At 46.8% G+C, this 20,155-nt stretch overlaps 3 protein-coding genes across 3 annotated transcripts; 2 read left to right on the forward strand and 1 right to left on the reverse strand.

Moving 5' to 3' along the window:
• Positions 1-4,997: 4,997 nt before the first annotated feature.
• Positions 4,998-8,710, reverse strand: TREMEDRAFT_66274 (uncharacterized protein; the record flags this gene model as incomplete). Its single annotated transcript, XM_007008346.1, has 4 exons — positions 4,998-5,296; positions 5,633-5,704; positions 6,023-7,879; positions 8,137-8,710. The coding sequence occupies 4 exons, from the start codon at positions 8,708-8,710 to the stop codon at positions 4,998-5,000; spliced, it is 2,802 nt and encodes a 933-aa protein (XP_007008408.1).
• A 5,185-nt stretch (positions 8,711-13,895) lies between these two features.
• On the forward strand, positions 13,896-14,782 carry TREMEDRAFT_66275 (uncharacterized protein; the record flags this gene model as incomplete). The annotated part of the gene is made up of 3 exons (XM_007008347.1): positions 13,896-14,147; positions 14,197-14,280; positions 14,363-14,782. The coding sequence occupies 3 exons, from the start codon at positions 13,896-13,898 to the stop codon at positions 14,780-14,782; spliced, it is 756 nt and encodes a 251-aa protein (XP_007008409.1).
• A 1,084-nt stretch (positions 14,783-15,866) lies between these two features.
• On the forward strand, positions 15,867-18,214 carry TREMEDRAFT_66276 (uncharacterized protein; the record flags this gene model as incomplete). Its single annotated transcript, XM_007008348.1, has 4 exons — positions 15,867-15,927; positions 15,979-16,428; positions 16,475-16,826; positions 16,870-18,214. The coding sequence occupies 4 exons, from the start codon at positions 15,867-15,869 to the stop codon at positions 18,212-18,214; spliced, it is 2,208 nt and encodes a 735-aa protein (XP_007008410.1).
• Positions 18,215-20,155: the final 1,941 nt, after the last annotated feature.

The raw sequence follows: 20,155 nt of genomic DNA on the forward strand, positions 1-20,155 counted from the left end.
GGGGATGACGATGACGATAAAAGTTCCCAATATCAAACTCACAAGGAGGACAGCTCGTGAGGTCAGTTCAAGTCCTACCTATCTTATCCTTCTATATCAGTTGATCCACTTTACTCACGATAACAGGCCAAATGTTTATCTCGTCCACACCTCTTCATCCGTCTTCCTCATCAACTAGCCTGTCTTACCTGTCTCAGGTCAGGCGTAGGTTACTTCATCTCCCTCCCTCCACCCATTCAAATTTTCCAACTCAAGAAACGTGTTAGGCGATCTTGTAAAGATCACGTCTCGACCGAACCCGTCCCCGTCAACAAGGGAGGCAGACCAAAAGTTAAGATGGCATGTGAGATGTGTTTTGGAAAGTTGTGTTTGATCAAACTCCCTTTCCACCGGGGAAAAGAACAAGACGGACCATTCTCGTCCTTCATCTCCATGAGGGGAAAGAACAAGACGGACGATTTCACCCAAACGCAACAACAGATCCATCGATTATTCGAATTCACCTTGACTCAAATTTTTTTTAAAAAAAAAGTGTATCAGCGCAATTAAAGCACCAACCATGACTTTGCTATTGCAGATGTATCTCTCACTCCATCGAAATCGAAACCACTAATAATTACAAAGTCGTACCTTTCCCCATCGGAACGGTGAATACTCCTTCCTCCTAGAGCAATGTATAACTCTCCGCGACGAGACCGATCAAGATCGACGTGGAAGCCAGACATGCTTATTCGTTTTGGAATCATGGATCTTAGAGAAGAAAGTTCTGATACACCTTATTGGGCAGTATTTGTTCTATTTCTCAAATCTGAAGCTTTCACCGGATCAATACGGATTCACCCATCCACGTCCACGTCCACGTCCACGTCCACATCCACTTCCATATCCACGTCCAGTTCAGATTCATTTCGCTTTGTGGTCATTACCGATTATCCCTCCACTCGCCGATCTTTACACACGATGGGAACATATCAACTAGGAGTCTTAGGAGATTGGTTGAGGGTAGAAAGCATACGGTGTGAAAAATCGGGGTAAAGGTTTGAACTTTGAGATTTATACTGAACCTGAATGATTGTGGAATGTGAGTTTGTTCGTATTTTACTCTTTTTCTTCATATCTACTCCCATACAATCATACCATTCCCGACCGGACAAAGGGGGGGGGGGGGGGGGGGACTTTTTCACCCTATCCATATAAAAGTTGATCGAAAGAAATGCATAAACATAAACACTACACCGACATGATTTTGAGTCTTTATCGTTTATCGTGGGTTATGGAGCACAGAATACTACGATCTATGTCATTTGAATTGGGATTCAGGATTAATACCGTTTATCATGCTGACCACCTTCTAGTCACCTGGTCCTGGTATGAACACTCTCGCTATACTCTACATCTACACTCTATTGATCAAACCTTCACAAACCACTTTACCTTTCACCACCCCATGCACGATCTCCCAAACTTCAACTCTACAGGATGATCATGTTACCTCTTCTCCCCGTTATGATACCCGTTGGAACATGAAATTGGAACGAATAACCACGACTCAGCTAGATGAATGGGCAGAAGAACTGGCTAAAGAGTTGGAAGGAATCATCACTTGGATTTAGAGAATGTGACAACGTTTCGGATGTCATGAACGAGTCAGACACCATGACCTAGAGAAGGAGTAGATGGGTTTAGAGATAAATCATTTCCATACGATCCATACGATCCCTCGATCCATCGATCCATCGATCCATCGATCCATCGATCCATCATGATCATGACCAATATCCATCTCGACCTATCTCCTCTTCGTGGTAAGATCACAACATGCAAAACAGCGCTCTACTAGCGTCAAAGGCACATGACAAATAATATCAAATGTCCTCGTATCCCATCCACAACCCAGAGTAGATCGCTATTACCATCAACATGATCATTTTGGTGATCCTACACCGCATTCATTTGATCCGATCATGATCATTTGGGCAACCCGAACTCCCGAACACATAAGATTCGTCGTAGATCCGACCACCGGTTGATAAGAATCCGATGTACGTTTGTAGAGAGCGCTCTTGTTTTGCCGCTTGGACAATTGGGGCGTCTCACTAGATACCCAAGTGAGGGATACGGGGTAATTTCATTTCCCGCATTATCGACGATTGGGACGGGTTGGGTATTTTTTTATATCCCATAGCGCTCTACAACGATGAGAAACCATTTGAGGTCAAAGGATTATTTGTTATTTGGATAAATGGAGGATTGTATCTGTCATCTTTTCCTATTACCCCCAGAATTCTCTTATCGTCTATCCTCCCAAGAATTCTTCTATCGGTTATTCCCACTGCCCCAAGAAGAACAACAAGGAATGGAAAGGACATACAGCAGACAGATCAACGTAGAGTCATGTTGAATCGGAAAGAAATGGTGAGTTTCAAATTACCAACAACTTGAATCACATCAATCTTTTTCCTTTCTTTTTTCCTCATAGATTAGTCGTTCGGGATGATGGCAAACCTTGGATCTTTTTTCTTCTTTCATAGACTCGTCGTTCGTATGAATGATGTGATCACATTAATCTTCACTTTTTCCTCACAGACTTCATTCGTATGGATGATGACAAGATGGATGTTGAGGAAGAATGAATGAGATCTCTATCACACACTACGAATACTTTAGCTAACTTTACTTTCAAACAGCCCGATACTCCATACCCTCATCATGTACTACTACAAGCATCATCATCATCATCTCCTTCTTCCACCGATTATACCCCTCACACACTTTTTCCACTCTCTATCTCACATACCGATCCAAACGCTTCCAAATCCTTCCAGAGTAAAGTCACTTTCAAAGCCTTCCAGAGTAAAATCCCTCGTCTTGTGACTTTGACTCTTTACCAAAAACTCCAACCTCAACCTCCACTGGGACCTTTGCAACAGATTCCCGTTCAGACACCGGACATGCGTCGTCTGGCCAGGATGGAGAACGACAGATTAGAGATTGGGTTGGAGAGTAGAATTAGAATGTCAGAACAAGAGTTCAGAATGTTGTCTGATTCGATTAAGGTTTTATCAACATCAAGTTTGATCGAAAATGAAATTGGAAGTGGTTTTTCTAACATTTTTATATATATGTATATATGCAAACAATCACAGAACCCAAAAAAAAAACATTCCGGATTTGATTACCACCGATTATGAGATACATATGATGTGTTTTAGAGATATACAGTATCGCGAAGAAATGGAAAGTTTACGATATTTCGCGAGGAAATTGAAAGTCAGGGAAGACCATCGAGATATATGTACAATGGCAGGAGAAGTTACGTTGGGATGTTTAAGACATCATTTGATAGATTAGATATATAAGGTACGACGGATTATCCTGTTAGTTTTTTTTTACATATACTTCACATGTTCTACGCTTCACCTCATTTCCAACACTACACGCTCTTACTTCGCTCTCTCTCTCTTACGGTACGATCAAACCACCTTTCTCTAATTCCCCTTCCGAGCTATCTCGATAATTCACCGTTGTGACCATTCCACCTGCAAAGGACTTATGACCTAGGAGAACACGATACGATACGATTCATCCTAGACATATCCATACGAAAGGATTACCATTACTCCAATTTATGATAGTCGGTTGGATTTAGTTGCGTGCGCACGCATTCTCAGTTTCGGAATCCGAGATCATTCTAATTCTCATTCTCATTCTCATCTCCTAGATCGTCGCTTTCTCAAGTACTATAGTGTTCTTCTGACACTTACCCCTCACCCCCGATTTCCTATGAAGGAATCTATTGTGGCTATGAAGAGTAGTTCTATGTGATATTCAATTCTCTTTTTTCTCCTTTTGCCTCTTCTACTGTGAAGATCAAGAGTCCTCAGTATTGATCACGAGTTACAGTTATCTTTCGTCACTGCGTCTTACAGAGATGGAGATACTGTAGTCCGCTCTTTCATCCTGTGAGAGTTGTAAAGTTGAATGTATATGTATGATTTGTGTAATAGGTCAATCGGTCGTATTATTTCGAATCAGGTAGAAAAGTATCTTGCATCATGTGTCAGACTTAATGACAAATCTTTTATACAAGTTGTACAAGTTTGATCGTCCTTGGGTTTGTCTACATGTCCTGGAGATGAACCCGGGAATCGGTCGTTGGTTGGTTCAGAACAGGAAAAGAAGAGAAGAGGTCAGTTAACTTAGAATTCCATTCAGAGATGATGGGACAAATGTCAAAAAATGAAATTTAGATCTAGGTACTATCTTTTCTCATCATACATGACTTACTTTGAAAACATTGGAATTAACAAAAGGATGAATTTCGTTTTGGTTCACGTAAAATACCGAATCCAACGATGAGAGAATAAATGAGTTAGGGGGATTGATATACATTCATCGTGCGTGTGACTCCACTTGAACATCATCCATCTTACCTCACCGTCCACAGGTTCCTTTCGTGCTCTCCCACCTAGCACTAAAGATAGCTGTTGGTAAATGAGGATAAAATTGGTTTGGTTTAGTAGGTTATCTTACAGGCTCGGTACACTTTTTCTCAAGCGATTTTTGTCCCACAGGATTATATCGCCGAGGTTTTAATAGCAACGGGCATTATGTACGTATTCCCCAGAAGTCAATGAGAAAAGTCGTGAAATAGTGAGAAGCGAAACAAAATGATCCTTGAGACGAGTAGAGACTGTGCGTAATAAAAAGAGCCCAAGTCTACTAGCAGAATGACAATAAAGAAATTAGTGGTGGTGAGGACAGGTTGGTAGGTCTTACCTTATTTTTGGAGAACCATCCTATGGCAGGATATCACAACCTTGTCTCTCTCCTCCGAATGACCAGGAAAAGAAAAGAAAAGCTTATGCATGAAGATTGGTTACTATTTGAACCGGATCGACTCTGACTGTACATAATAGATATGATAAGATAAATCTCCTTCAACCCATCTGAAAACCATTGACCGTTTCTTGTTCTCCCAGACTCCAGTATACTTTCTAACCTCGACCAGACTTGATTCCCAAACTCCCATTCGAACCCGAATCGGTCGAACCGAGTAGATCCCAAAGATGATCACGGTGATACAGATCCGTGGAAGAGGTAGAAGTTGAAGTTGAAGGAGAAGTCAAATTCGAACCGAACCGACCTTTGACCCTATCCCAGACTTCCTTATCGGCCACACGTAACAAAGTATCGTACTGCCATACATCCAGCATTAAAACTTTGGTGTGTTTAGATAGAGGGGGAGTGAGGGAATCAATGAGGTATTGATGATGTTCGGTTGGGGGGAGATATACTGCTTGTCAGCTGCTTTCTGTCTCCATCTCGGGTTCGGTTTCTTTCTTCTTCATTTTATTTTTCTGGTGGGTAGATTAGAGGGTTGATAGGTTTTCTCTGCCAAATGTACATCTAAACGATGAGGGCCATATAAGGGGTAAAGTGATAATGATAACTGGCAATGGGAGGTTCAATTCCAGAGTAGATTCGATATCAACATGAGGAGGAGAACACGATCGAGGTTAAAAACCGAGCAGATGAGATGAAAAGCTTGAAGAGCTCAGACAGCTTAAAGACGGAAAAGGGATAAGGAAAATAAATAAATGAGAAAGGATGATGAAACAAGGGAACTCACATGAAGTAAGTTGTTCACCCATAGGACGACACCATTCAGTATGTGCATCTTGCCATTTCATTTCCGGTGTATCTTTAGATCAGCAATTGCACTCACCGAGCGGGGGGGGGGATTTAGATTTGAACGACATGTATATCCAATGTTCGGAAAAGAACAGAGAATCAGATTGGGTGACGACCAAGTATCAGAGTAAAGTTGCTCAAAAAGGGGTGGAGACCATAATTGATCTATCATTGATATTTCTAATCCGGAGAGAGGGGGCCAAAAAAATGAGTCCGTATGTCTAAATTTGGGCCCAGAGAATGGCAATCGCGCCAAATGTTGGTCGTATGAATGTGTATAGCCTATGTATCGATTGGAATGGGTAATGTGTAATGAGAAAAGACCAACCGTCTGATATAACTCCACCCCCACCCCCATCATCTGGACCTTGATCATGGTCGGAAGAAGAAGAAGAGGAAGAGGTGGAATAATCGCTCATGCTCATTTCATCATCCACAAATGAATCTCCATCATCCTCTTCGTGATCATTACGATTCTCTTCATTATCCTCTTGATCATCCATATGATCCTGGTGTGGTAGTGAACCAGTAGATTCGACGTGGTCTGATGGGTAACCAGAGCGCTGAACGTCTATATCGTAAAAGTCCAGATTGTCGTTGAAGGGATCTTGTCTTGTTCCGTCCCTTCTTGTTCCATCTTCTTGTCTCCCTCCATCGCCACTTGTTCCTGCTCCTGCATCACCTCCTGCTCCTGCTCCACCTGGGTCGCCGCCTGAACCAGCCGTGGTATCGCCGTCTATCTTCCTCTTCAACCCCTTTTCAACTTTTGGGAAAAGAGCAGCGGCTAGGAATTGATCTTGTTCATCGTCAACTTTGGTTTGCAGAGCTGTGTCCGTCCATCCTCTACCCCCTGTGCTTGCCCCTCCTGTTCCCCGACTTGTTCCCACGACAGAGTCATCATGTAACTCATCTCTCCTATCTCGATCAGTGGCATCCACCCTGGACACGTCATCCACCCTCTCCACCCCATCTACCGCCCCACCCAACGTAGGGGTAGGCATAGCATCTACCGCCTGTGCAGCGGTAGCTGTCCAACCACTAACCAACCCTCTCCAAGCCCTCGGCACTTGAATCCTCCCACACTCAACCCCATGTCCCAAAACGACCGTCATGGCATGTCCCAAAAGATCCCAAAGCGGTTGAGCACCATCTTGACTCGGGGTATAGTCTTCGAGGTGAATGGAATGTGGGAACATTTGAATAAGTATATGAGGTGGGAGAGCGAGTAAAGTTGAGAGTTTCAAAGTGAGGATACCTCTCGAGTTATAATTATCGTTATCATTATTTTGATCATAGTGATCATCACATTGACTCTGATCTTGTTGTTCCAACGTGTCATTGTCACTTTGGTTTTGTTGATTCAACATGTCATGATCACTTTGAGTATATCTTCTATCCGTTTCTAGATTCTCTGCATGTGGTTTCAAATTCGGTAAACCCAAATGATCCGAAACGACACGTCGAATAGTCTGATTAGACTCGATGACCAGAACACCTTGATCAAGCATCATCATCCTCATATAAGTCCCTTGGTACATATAAAACGCCATGTAAGTACCAAATGCTTGAAAAGCACTTTTCAGATGAACGATGGTTTGGGGTAGACCTTCGAGTATGTATCGAGGATCATCTTTCCTTTCACCGACTATACTGATGATATGGAGGTTGTCCGAATGATGAGTTTTGCTTTTGGTTTTTTTCCCCTTGGGTGGGTCGTCCGCTTTTTCCTTGTTGGATGAAGGAGAGTCGTCGTCTGTTTTAGGTTTTGTCGGGATGAAAGGATCAACGTTTTCCAATGAACGAATAGATGATCCACTTTTCCCTTTCCTTTTCTTCTTCCCCTTGCCCTTAACTTCGCTCTCGATAACTTGAGATGACGTTCGACTAGGGGATCCGGAGCTAGGTATCACAGAAGTAGATTTAGAAGGCAAGGAAGGATCATAATCCAACCCCGACAGACCGGTGGAATTTGATGCAAGAGGGGTAAACGGTCCGGACCTAGGTAAAGGATTGAGATTGATAGGTATTGAAGACGAGGTTAGATTGCGTTTACTCTGACCGAAATAAATGAAATCCGGTTTGTCAAATCCGTTATGAATCGATTCTGTACGACGGGAAGTTGCGGTGGTCAGGGCGCTGACGGAGGGTGTACTGGGGGTTGGGTCAAGAGGTTGATTTTGGGTTTCTATTTGGTCAGATCTGCTCTTGACCCTCTGAACCTCTGACACGCTGACACGCTGACCGTCTCTAATATCCTCAAGACTCTCTGACTGGTGAGACGTGACCCTTGACCAGTGAGAGGTAAAAGGTTTGGGAGAAGCAAGGGTAAGATAACTAGATCCCTCGACCGGTGAGAGGTTTTATGAGAATCAAAGGCGTCTGCGTCTAGGAGGAGAAAGAGGTTTCAGAAACAAAAAGGGAAAAGATAGGAAAAAGACTAACCTTTACGTACCAAACTACCATGATCATACCTTAACTTTCTTATGTTTCTCTGTATGGCCGTTTGTCCCCATTCAACTCCCCCTTGTAGTTCTTCATCATCATGACCTTGTCCAACCCCACCACCACCACCACCACCACCCCCACCACATCTCCATCGATGTAAATCCGCATCAGTCATCGCCGTAACCTCAACATCCACATCCTTGACCGAAATAAACCTCTTCATCTCCAGAACGATCAAAGCATTGATCAATTTTTCTTCTGCCAACCTCGACACTCTGTGCGCCGCCCTCAACATGTCGCAGATATCATCCAACGATGTGATGGGCCATGAGGAGGGGAACGTCCGGTTGAACTCGATGTACGAGGCGAATGAGTTGGGTATCAGGGACAGGGATGGGTCGGGAGGAATGAGCGAGTGAGGGGTGACGAGTATGGTAGAGGGGGATGATGTAGGTGGTGTGTGTTCGTATCTGTGTGGGTATGAAGGAGGGGTAAAGTCGTCATCATGATTGTTGTCGTTGTCATCGTCAAGGCTGTTCCAGTGATCGTCATACGAGACTTGGTCATTCATTTCATTCGTTTTCTCGACGTCATGCAACGTTTGCAAAGTACTAGTTATCACCGTTCTCCGCTCTGATGCCTGTTTGATCAAAGCCTGCAGCCGGGAGGAGGTATCCGTTGACAAAGGCCAAGAAGAGAACACAAAGTCAAGTCGGTCAAATGGGGTCGTAAAACGTTGAACAGGGTATGAGAATGATACTAGAGACGAGGATAGACCGGTGGTATAGAGAAAAAGCGTAGGCTCGTTAGGGGTTATGAATGAAATGACGATAAATAGGTTGTTGGAGGTGAGCAAAGGTTGGTTGATAGTGAGGAGATGGACGTGGTAGATGAGTATATCATCTATGTAAACAACTACTCCCTTTCCCAACAGCTCTCGGAAACTTTGATTCAGGAAATGCTGGAATACAGCAGGAGCATTTCGCAGACCATCTCGGACAACAAGAGACTCTACCTTTTCTGAGACGGGTTTCCAATGGTCCACTGGAGAAACAATATATGCTGGTGGAGAAGATGTATGAGCCCTACTCGTTTTGTTTTCCGCTTGATTCTTTATCCGGGTTTGTTCACGTACTTGACTTATTACCGTTTCATTTCCCTTTCCAAACTTGAGAAAACGTTGAGACAGGAAAAGTGGGAGGGCAAGTAGAAACACGAGGGGAGGGGGTTAAGTACTAGACTTGTTACCATTTCATTTCCCTTTCCACACTTGAGAAAACGTTGAGATAGGAACGGGGAGAGAAGGGCAAGCAGAAACACGAGGGGAGGGGGTTTAAGTACTTTTGCCAACACACTCCCTCATCTTAACCTATCCAGTCGTCTGAAAGATAAAACAATCGTTCCTCTTTGTGTAAATCACCCTATCCTACTGAGAACGATACACTTTTTCACCCCATCCTACTGAGCACGATACACTTTCTCAGGGTTGTCCATGTTGTCTTGAAGTCCTACACCTCGTTCGAATGACTTGTGAACCAGGGTCGAGGGGTGAAACGATCTGAACCGACGGACAGGTGGTGCATAGAAACCTCGACATGCCATGGTTGTTTCGTTCCTTTGTCGCAGGTCTTTCAGATCCAGTCCACGTCCACGAGGTTTGATTGAACGAGCAAGGAAGGGAGTAAGCTACGAGGTTCAGGTAGGAGGAAGGAGCAAGGAAAGGAAGCAAGCTACGAGGTTCGCGTAGGAGGAAGGAGGGAAGAAGGGGTCGATTCACTTAACTTACCAACGAGGATATATATAATTCTTAGTTTCTTCTTCATCCAATGACCAAAGTCCTCGTGACATCTTCCCACTTTGTTCAAAACATTGACTCGCGGTCGGATCACTCCAACTTGTTGACTGACTGACATTCCGAAACCGAACCGGATCAGCTCAGTCCAGTGATTCCATTTGTCTTTGTACACATATCTACTCCACCTCTTGTCGGGTTCCAACACTACTCCACGTCTTGTCGGGTTTCCAAACACACATGACGGACGAGACGGGACTCGATCCAACACACGTCCATCTCTGGTTCCGGTGGAGATTTCTCTTTGTCATCCGATTCCGATTCCGATTCCGTGTGTGAGATGATATGCAATGTTGCATTCGAAAAACTCGGACCGGACCGTATTCAGTGAGTCCCAACCTCGTCATGTCTTGCGCGATACCCGATACCAACCGATCCCCAGCGTAACAATGATCAAATTTCGAACATTTTGGTCCGTTTCAGCAAGGTGGGTATGTCCGGATGAAATCTTTTTTCCGATGATTCGGTTTTGAAAGAAAAGACAAACATCAACATCACCCGTTTGTCAAATCCCATCCGATCATGACGAAAGGATCCGTCTCTTTCCTCTCTTCCTTCCATATCGCACAGAAGTCATTCTTTCGCTCCCACATCAAAACCACCATCACGCTTCTTCTTCCCGTCCGAAGGCTCCCAGGGTCCGGATCGATTTTCCTCACGCTATATACACCAACAATCATCCAACCAATCCCTAGGACGCCGTGGGAGATGATGGGATCTATGGGAGTACTACCTCTCTCCGGATGAACAAGAGGAAGGGTGACGACGAAACGCGCAAACGGGGAATGCTAGAAGGTGATCTTTTATTGAGTACGTCTGTTCTTTCGAGTACGAGGACTCGATCTTGGTATACTGGGTGGACACGCTTCTTCTTCTTCCCGTCCGATGGCTCCTTCGAGTACGAGGAGACCCGATCTTGGTATACTTGGTGGATCGAACCTGCCCAGGTGTAACGGTACTGGAAACACGATGACTAGGTTGCAGGTTGGGTCGAACTCGATGGATGTCTCGTGGAAATCTAGAGAATCTGGTGCTAATGGATCGTGTCTCCTCTGCAATCGATGTAGCCAAAGAATGATATTGAAGAATCAGCAAAGTTGGTACTTTGCTGATTGTACTATATACTGTCTACAGGTATCCGTCTCCTCTCCTCAGTCCTACTGCAAGCGTCTACGTACATACTTGGACAGGTAAAAAACCGCTTTGAGCAAACCCAGTGGGGAAAATCTCGAAAGGGGAAAACCCGTCCCTACCTACTGCAGCACTGCCTCCAACTCCCGCTTTCCTCCATCCTAATCCGTCGAACTCGATAGAGTTCTCTCGATTTGTTGTTACCCCGTAACACCAGGTCTCCGAACGTGATGCGAGGAGGGTCAGGATGGATCCGACGTCGAGACACGGGGGTGTGTTCGTGAGTGGAAGGAATCTGACTCTAGACGTCGTTGGGATGGGACTGGGGTGAAAGAGAGTTTGGTCCTCGTTTTTCCGCTTCAAGCATTGACATTGACATTGTCTTTTGAACGTGTGATCGGTTTGGCATTGTCTTTGAACGTGTGATCGGTTCGACTTGATCGTTGACGTTTTTTGGTATTTGGGACGAGAACGGCTTGATGACCCATGTTGTTATCGTTGTCCGGGTGGATGGTGGTTTTCATTACGGTCCCCGTTTTTCCCCCCCCCCCCCCCCCGTTGTCATTCGTACCGTCACCGCCTCGCTGTGGATTATATCATGTATTGACAAAATAAGAACATCTTTCACCATCCCCGATCCCCCCTCCTTGTCATCCGTACCATCGTCGTCACCTCCACCACCGTTTGCCCCAACTTTCCCTCTTGGATCTTCTCGTTACCAACAATTTTCCCCATCCACCAACAACTCTTCATCTGCCCTCTTACCCAACCTGTCCGTTCACAGTGACATTTGCAATGATTCCCTCTTGCCAAGCTTTGCTTCAAAATTGTCTCTAGCCACCACCACCAACCATCCGTCGTTGCTTTCACCTGACAGTGTACGAAAAGCCTAATGACCTCCAACAGTTGTACTGCTTTATGATCCGTCCCGTTCCCATCTGCCGAAGAGGCCAGTGTGGAAGAATGGACCCAAAGGCCGAATCGAATCGATGATTTCGTAGATGGCTTTGATGTCAATATCAACAAGACTTTTTTCTCGCTTTTCTTTTTCTTTTTGCTTAGGACTCACGTCCTCTTCATCCCAAACCAAACAAACACTGACACTAGGGTCAGTTCCGACACGATATGATGTTCCAAAGATCAAAGATCAAAGATCAAAAATGTCAAGGTAAAAGTTTACAACCCTTGGGCCTTGGAACAGTTGATATGTCTGACGTTAGTTCAAAACATCTGTGTCGAAGGTCGTGTCGAGACAATGAGAAAGTTGATTCATATAGTTTGCTATGCAAACAAAAGGTGTCCGACGATGAAAATATGGAACACGAGATATGAGGGAGTTTCACCACATTCTGGCTCATGCTCCAGGTAGGAGAAAGCGAGGTCACCAACTCACATTATTCCCTCTCATCACCCTCTCTAAAAGCTTCCCTTCCCCAGTCCCATGTCCCATGTGCTGAGTCTGTAGAATGATGAGCTGCTAAGATCTTGTAAGGGTGGTAAATTGGTTTTATCAATGGCTGATAATCAGCATCAATCATTTCCCATTTTCCATTTTCCCAATTTCCTCCTCTATCTTTTTCCACCCCTTTACTATTCCAAAAAAAAGCGCAAACGGCTTGTACTTAGGACCTGATATTTACCTATATACACCCCCAAGGCGCAAAACGTAATACCAAATCAATATGTCTAACACTTCTTTATTCTCATACCATGATCAGAAATATGACCAAAAAATCCGATAGTCGATAAGCCCTTCGAGCGAAGTAAATTCATGTGTGAAAAACTCTTAGTGGGGATAAATTATAGATATAGTGAGGGAAAAGACGCAAAAACAGTGGGTGGGGATAAATTATAGAAAAGACGCAAAAACAGTTGAAGGATAGATAAAGACTCACTTTTCAAAAACATACGATAAGTCCTGGCAAGATCGAAGGAATCCCAGACATGGTCTCGTCGGATCGTCGTCCCCAGTGCTCGTGATCATTGTCAGAACCAGGACTCCATGTTTAAAAGATTCGACGCCGTTCACGTCGATCAAGACGCAAGCGTGGAGAGGGAAAACGACCGCACACTTGTCCGATTTGGACGAGATAGAAGAAAACGTTGTGCTCATCCTCTTCTCCATCGTTTTTCGCACATGGGACATGTTTGGTTCATGTTCAGCGGCGTTGAAGAGTGGACGAGAGGACCGGTTTCGGCTTTCTCGAGCAAGACCCCATGGTAGGTCTCGGGTGGGAGGGAACAGTCACCACTGGGTTTTTCGTTGGGCATGGGGGGTTGAGAAGGAGGATATGCTATTGATGTGTTTACGTAACTACCTTACCTTACAACCATGCTGTCGAAGGTATCGGAGATAACGTCGTATCTATCGGCGATAGGTCAATTTGGTTCCGCCGAAACTTATGCTACCGCTTTCTCTCTCTTTCTGCATTCTACTCTACATCCAACACATGCCCCTATTGTCTTGCTATTCATTTTGGTTGACAGACCTCGACACCTTCCTCCCACCTCATCACCAACTCATAACAGATCTCCTCAGAGTCAGTCGTCCCTCCCTCCCTCCCTCCCTCCCTCCCTCCCCCTGCTCTCTCTCCCACACAACCAGCTCACACGTAGTCTCACGGCGCTTTCGTCTCCCTAAGCAACCACCCCGGTCTCATAGCCGTCGTCCCTTCTCCTCGGCACTCCGTATCATCCCTTGTCGCTTCCGTCCCGTCTTCTTCTTCCCGCAGTAGACGCACCCCCCAGCCTCACCCGTAAAGCCACTCTCAACATGCAGCTAGCGAGGTTAAACGCTGAAATCCTAACGTCCGAGTTTCCTCGTGGTGTTGGTGCTCAGCCCGCCCCATCGATGATCAAGCGACGCCGGATCAGTGATTTTACTCCTACTCCTGGAAGGAGTCGCATGGTCCTGGGCGTAGGTAGTCCCAGGCCGGAGAAGGATTCCCGAAGGACAGTCAGCACGATGCTACGGGTTCCTGAAGAAAATGGTCTTGAAATGCTATCTGGCTTTGTCCATCCTCCGGTATGTGGAACCTCCATCACTCTTTCGTCCGGTTGCTTATCATGTACAGGATTCCCGAAGGACAGTCAGCACGATGCTACGGGTTCCTGAAGAAAATGGTCTTGAAATGCTATCTAGCTTTGTCCATCCTCCGGTATGTGGAACCTCCATCACTCTTTCGTCCGGTTGCTTATCATGTACAGTTTGAGCACGATCGTCAAGTCGCTACACTCAAGCGAACCCTTGCTGCCAGAGAGGCAGAACTTACTTCAGCTATCGAGCAAGCCAGGCAGATGTCCATTGCGAAAGTCGAAGCGGACCGGACGCTACAAGACCGAGCGAATCTGCTAGAAGAGACCGAGAATCGTATGCGAGACATGCACGGTCAAATGGAATCGACTCGAGCGGAACTAGTCAGCGTGATAAATGAGAAAGCAACCAGGATCGATGAACTCGAGAATACGGTTTTAGATCTACGCAAATCACGAGAAGATCTAGCCATAGACAATCAACAACGGCTGGATGAGGCTCAAGCGGAGATCGAGAGGCTTAAGAGGGAAGGAGAACATGACGACACATCGCGCAGAGCTTTGCTAGTGTCACGGCCGTCGAGCAACTTCTTCCTTATAGACCGACGGTCGACGAACCTCGGCTAACTTCACGCTTCTGAGTCGATGTCTCACCCAACCAGGAGGGCGCAGACGTCGAAAGGAGTGTAACTACGGCGTACTTCGGCGTAGTTACTCTAACTAAGGCTTTGTTCTATTGATGGCGATGTATCTCGATGTATAGCTATCTCTATTTGTCTTTTACTACTGACAACAATCAAGGATCGCTGAAGAAGTTCAGTGATCTGTAAACTATCTATACTACTCCTCTCTTCTCATAGAACGTCCCTCAACTCCTGCACTGCCTCACGCTCAGTCCTCTTCGTTCAACTTTGCCGTACCTCGCCGTATCCCCGATATCCTACTCCGCTCACCTCGACTAACTTCGCCTAACTTCCCCTGTTCTGCTCTCCCTCGGTTCCCTTCCCCTAACTTCGCCGTAGTTCTCCGCTAGGCGGGGTTATCGTGACAAATACCCTCTTGGTTCTCGTAACTTCGCCGTAGTTGGTCTCAGTGGTTCGAGTGGAGGTTGGTGGTGGTGAAAAGGAAGGTCGGTGATGGTGAAAGGAGGGTCGGTGATGGTGGTTGTCAGGGATGTTACGACGTAGTTCGTGACAGTCGCCCCCTCCTTAGGCGCGAACGTCCTCGTGAGCTTTGTATGCATGTAATGAAGAAAAGGACACTCAGCAGGTTACAGGAAACACAATTGGTCATATAACAGTTGTTGGTAGATGATACCATGGTTCGTTGTTAAACGGACAGTAAACTTCGTCGAAGTTCATCGTGGTTGCTTGTTGTTACCCTGTGGTAGTTACCTTGTAAGTGAGACAGAGGATTTGGGGTACAACAAACCTCGTCGACGTTCGTCAGCGTATCCCTAACTTATATGAATGTGAGACACGTAGCGTGGGAATTTTGATCGTCGTCATGGTGTTTGTTGTTGCTGAGACACCTTGTTATGCGAAGTTACCAGCGCCCTGACGACGAGTAGCCATGTCAGTTATACTAAATACTCAGTACTTCGGCCCACTTCTTCTTCTTTCCCAGGACTAATCCTAAATCGTACTATCATCGTCTATTGATTTCCAGTCTTTACCTTACCAAACATATCAATTTGATATATTTCAACAAAATGTCTTCTCGTCCGGAGCTCAATGCCCATAAATTTTTTGCAGATCGCTTCGCCGCTGTCCGTAAGTCTACTTGTACTCTCTATAAGCTACTTCTGTCGCTGATTGTCTTAGTCGCTCAGCAGGGGAACTCTCCCCGCCAAGTGTCGTCTATGGGCTTTGGAGCCTTAGCCATCACCGATGGCTCGCCTTCTGCTGCTGCAGCTTCCGCTGCAGTTCCTTCTGCCCCCGCGTCCCCTGCTGCGGTTACGACCCCTCTCTCCTCTGGCCAACAGGAGGTCAGACCTGCTCCTGTTGGCCCTTTGCAAGCTTCGGGTCAGTCCGCTACTGTGGTGGAAATCGACGATGATGATGAAGAGATGGATGGTGATGAGGAGGTGGTTGGTGTTCGTCGTGGTGCAGAGACGGGTGTGTTGGTTGATGATGGTGAGACGGGTGGTGCAGATGACGATGATGAGATGGGTGAGGTCGATGAAGATGAGGAAATCCTCAGTGTTGATCTCGGTGATCCGGCGCTGTTTGAGGATAGAGAAACTTGGGTGTCGGAGTTGGAAAAGTTAAGCCGTATGTCCTCTTGTCATATACCCTGCTCGTAAGTGCTGACATGTAGCTGTTCGTGATAATGAGGGGTCTCCCGAATTCCGCGTACGGCTCCAGACTTCTTTCGGGAAGAAACGGGTTGCGTATCAGGAGAAGATGGATGCTTTGGCTGAGATTAAAGCCGAGAAACGTCGCCGTTCCCCTTCCGCCCACGACGAAGTAACCCCTCCTTCGGCGAAACGGGTCAAAGAGACCCCTCGAGCCTCTACAGGACAGGCTGAATTGTTTCCCTCCCCTTCCCACGAGCCAGGGAGTGCTCGCAAGGCATCGTTGCGAGAACAGGATAGGCTATGGAAGTTGTTTATCGATGAAAGGGAGCGATGGGAGGTCGCCAGTATCGATGAGTCGTGTGATAGATGTCGGTAGGTTCCTTCCCTAGAAGTTTATACATCTGCTGATCAGTAGCCGTGAAATTATCACGTATGGGAGAGCGAAATGGCCGTGTCTACGACCGGTCAAACCTCATAATCGCGGGTCCCGTTGTGCTTCTTGCACTTCTGGCCCCTGCTCGTTCTGTCCCCCCAACACCGCTCGGGATATTCCTCCTAGACCTTCTGCTCCCCTCGGTCCCCCCTACACTCCGTCCGCCGCTGTTCGCCGCCGTCTCCCCACAGCCCAAGACGGAAACTATCCTTCGCGCTCTCCTTCGGCGAACTTCTCCTCTCCTGGCCCCACCTCGCCGTCACCCGTCGTCCGTCGCCCGCCTAACTCTCCCGTGGCCGGACCGTCTCGTCTCCCTGCTACCCCTTCGGCAGGTTCGTCTCGTCGCGCGCCTCGCCGTGCTCCTTCCGCCTCCCTCCAGCCCTCGACACCTATGGCTGGCCCATCTCGTCTCCCGGCTACCCCTTCTGCCGGTCCGTCTCGTCCCACCAGGAGCCGTCCTACTCCTGTGTCAACTCAAGAGGAGTCTCCTCTAAGTCTCCCTCCTGCCCTTGGGACCCGAAGCCGTCAACCATCTGTTCCTCCTGCTTCTGGGCTTTCAACTCCTGCCCCTCCCGTGAAAACTCCTCCGAAATCTTCGAAAGGGAAAGGCAAGAAGAAGAAAGCTGTTCAGTTCGAACCGGCTGTGGTGGAAAACGAAAGTACTCAGCTACCAGAGGAAATCCCTCCTTCCCTCGACCACCCCACTATCGCTCTCGATCCTCGGATACCAGAGGAGGACAAACAGCTAGCCACCTTCCGTTCCGTCATTATTGGTTTAACCACTCAATTACAAGCCAATAGACGAGATACGGCGAAGCTCGTCGAATATTGCGTGAAGTTGGTCTCCGCGATGAATACTCTCTCTCGGACAATGGCAACCCTTGTGAACTCCTCCGACATAGGGCCATTAGGGCGAACTGAGTTAGCTAGAGTCTCCCGAGAGCTCACAACGGACATGAGCGACTTCTACCGCAACCTCTTTGACTCTCCCTACCTCCTGAACCCCACTGAGTATATGCTCCCCCCTACACTGGACTGGTTAAAACCATCTCAACCAGCTCGACTCAGTTCTCAGGATGGTGCTTTCCTCGATATCCTAACTCTTCCCGCAGACTGCCTTAGGGCACTTCGTCAGTTGTGGAAATCACCTAGTCTGAGTCTCGCTCGTGATCCTGCTCTCCACTCCGCTCACATTCTCGCCTTTAACACAGCATGGAAGGAGACTCGAGCCCTCCGACGGACGGTGGCACCGAAGGTTACTGAGAGTAGTTCTGGGGGTGGTCCTGCACCGGGGAACGAGGAACAGGGAGGAAGTTTGCAGCAGTGAGTTGTACTTAGCTAATGTTGTACCAGTTGTATGAATTACTTCCTCGTTCGTGATCTTACCCCTCGTCCTTTCATCAGCTTATCCGGGTGAAGTTCGTGGAACTTCGCCAATATGTCATTAGCTCCGTCCACATTCTCTACTGGTTCCCATGATACTGCGTCGTCAGAGCCCTCGTAGCCTAACCATTCTACTAGATACTCTAACTTTCCTGACCTCTTATTTACTCTCGAGTCCACAATATCCTTTACTTCCCATGATTCTCCTATGTTATCTACTTCCACTGGGCCAGGTGGTTCAGCTTGCTGACCAGGAAATATTGGAGGGTGATAGGGGCGAAGCAAGGAGACATGGAATACATCATGGATACCTGCCATCGTTCCTGGTAACTCTAATTTACAAGCATGAGAACCTACCTGCCGTACTACCTTGTACGGCCCACTTTGCTTCACATCTAACTTCTTCATTGGTCTTTTAGTCTTGATGTTTTCCAATGACAGCATCACTAATTCACCTTCCACGAAGTTCGGCGTAGTTCGGTGTTTCCTATTGTACCCTTCGGCGTACTTCTCATTAGCCCTCTCAATCCCCTCAATACATTCTTTATGTATCTCGGTCAGGTCCTTCACTACCATTGTAGCAGCGGGTACTTCGACCTCGCTAGCCTTGATCTCTTCAGCCCAACGGGGATGGTATCCATAGTTTGCATAAAATGGTGTTTTGTTTATCGCAGAATGGTGGGTGTTGTTATAAGCGAAGCTCGCTCGAGCAAGCAGCTTTGACCAGTCGTTTTGCTGATAAGAAGTGAAGATTCTAAGGTATAGTTCAAGGGATTGATTTGTTCGTTCAGTCTGTCCATCAGTCTGTGGATGATACGCCGTAGAGAGATGTAGTCTTATCCCGAGACTATCGGTCAAGTTCTTCCAAAACTTCGAGGTAAACTTCGATCCCCTGTCCGACACTATGTTCTCCGGTAACCCATGCTGAGCCACCACATAGTCCATTATCAGCTCTGATAGCCCAGCTGCGGTCAACTTCGTCGTAGTTGGGATAAAAACCGCCCATTTGGTCAATCGGTCCACTACTACCAGTATCGAATTATACCCATGGGAATTCGGGAGTTCTTCAATAAAATCCATCGAGATACTGGACCAAGGTTTCGTAGCCACCTCCAGCGGTTTAAGCTCTCCATGAGGTTTCTGCTGTTAGTCTTTGCTCTCTGACATACCGCGCATCCAGCAACATAATCTTCGACATCCTTCCTTACTCCAACCCAGACATAATCCCTCAGGACTAGTTCAAGGGTTTTCGCTGAGCCTGGATGGCCAGCCAAGGGTGAATCGTGTCGCATCTTCATGACCTTCAGTCGAGCATCGGCGTAGTTCGGCACGTATGTGCGGTTGTCGAATGTGAGGAAACCCCTTGGGGTCCATCCGCCACGAAGTATTAAGGGAGATCGCGAACTACGACGTAGTTCGGTTATCGATGCTGGTTCCTGTACATTATCGTGACACGTCGGATGAGAACACTCAGCGCAGATAACTCCTAATAGCTCTCCTCTAACTTCCTCCACCTCTTCGTCTTCCTGTATCCCAACCGTCAGGTCCATGGGATCAATAAGGTCGTTCTCCCTCACTTCCTTTGTTCCTTGCAAGGCTCGAAGGAGGTGTTGTAACCCCGAGCTAGTCTCGTCAAGTTCGTCGAACTTCGGCAAGCCTTGAATAAGGTTGCTCTCTTGCACCATAGTACTTCCCTTTCCAGAGTGGTAGTCTGCTCTTCTCGACAGCCCGTCCGGCAGCGTAGCTTGTTTCCCAGGTCGATACACCATTTTAAACCTAAAGTTAGAAAGCTCTTCGACCCACCTGCCCTGCCTCGGGCTTAACTGCTTCGGTTCCATCCAGTATGTCAAATTCAAGTGGTCCGTGAGAACTGTAGTCTCTACCT

Source organism: Tremella mesenterica (assembly GCF_000271645.1).
Source record: "Tremella mesenterica DSM 1558 unplaced genomic scaffold TREMEscaffold_20, whole genome shotgun sequence".
Classification (NCBI taxonomy): Eukaryota; Fungi; Basidiomycota; class Tremellomycetes; order Tremellales; family Tremellaceae; genus Tremella; species Tremella mesenterica.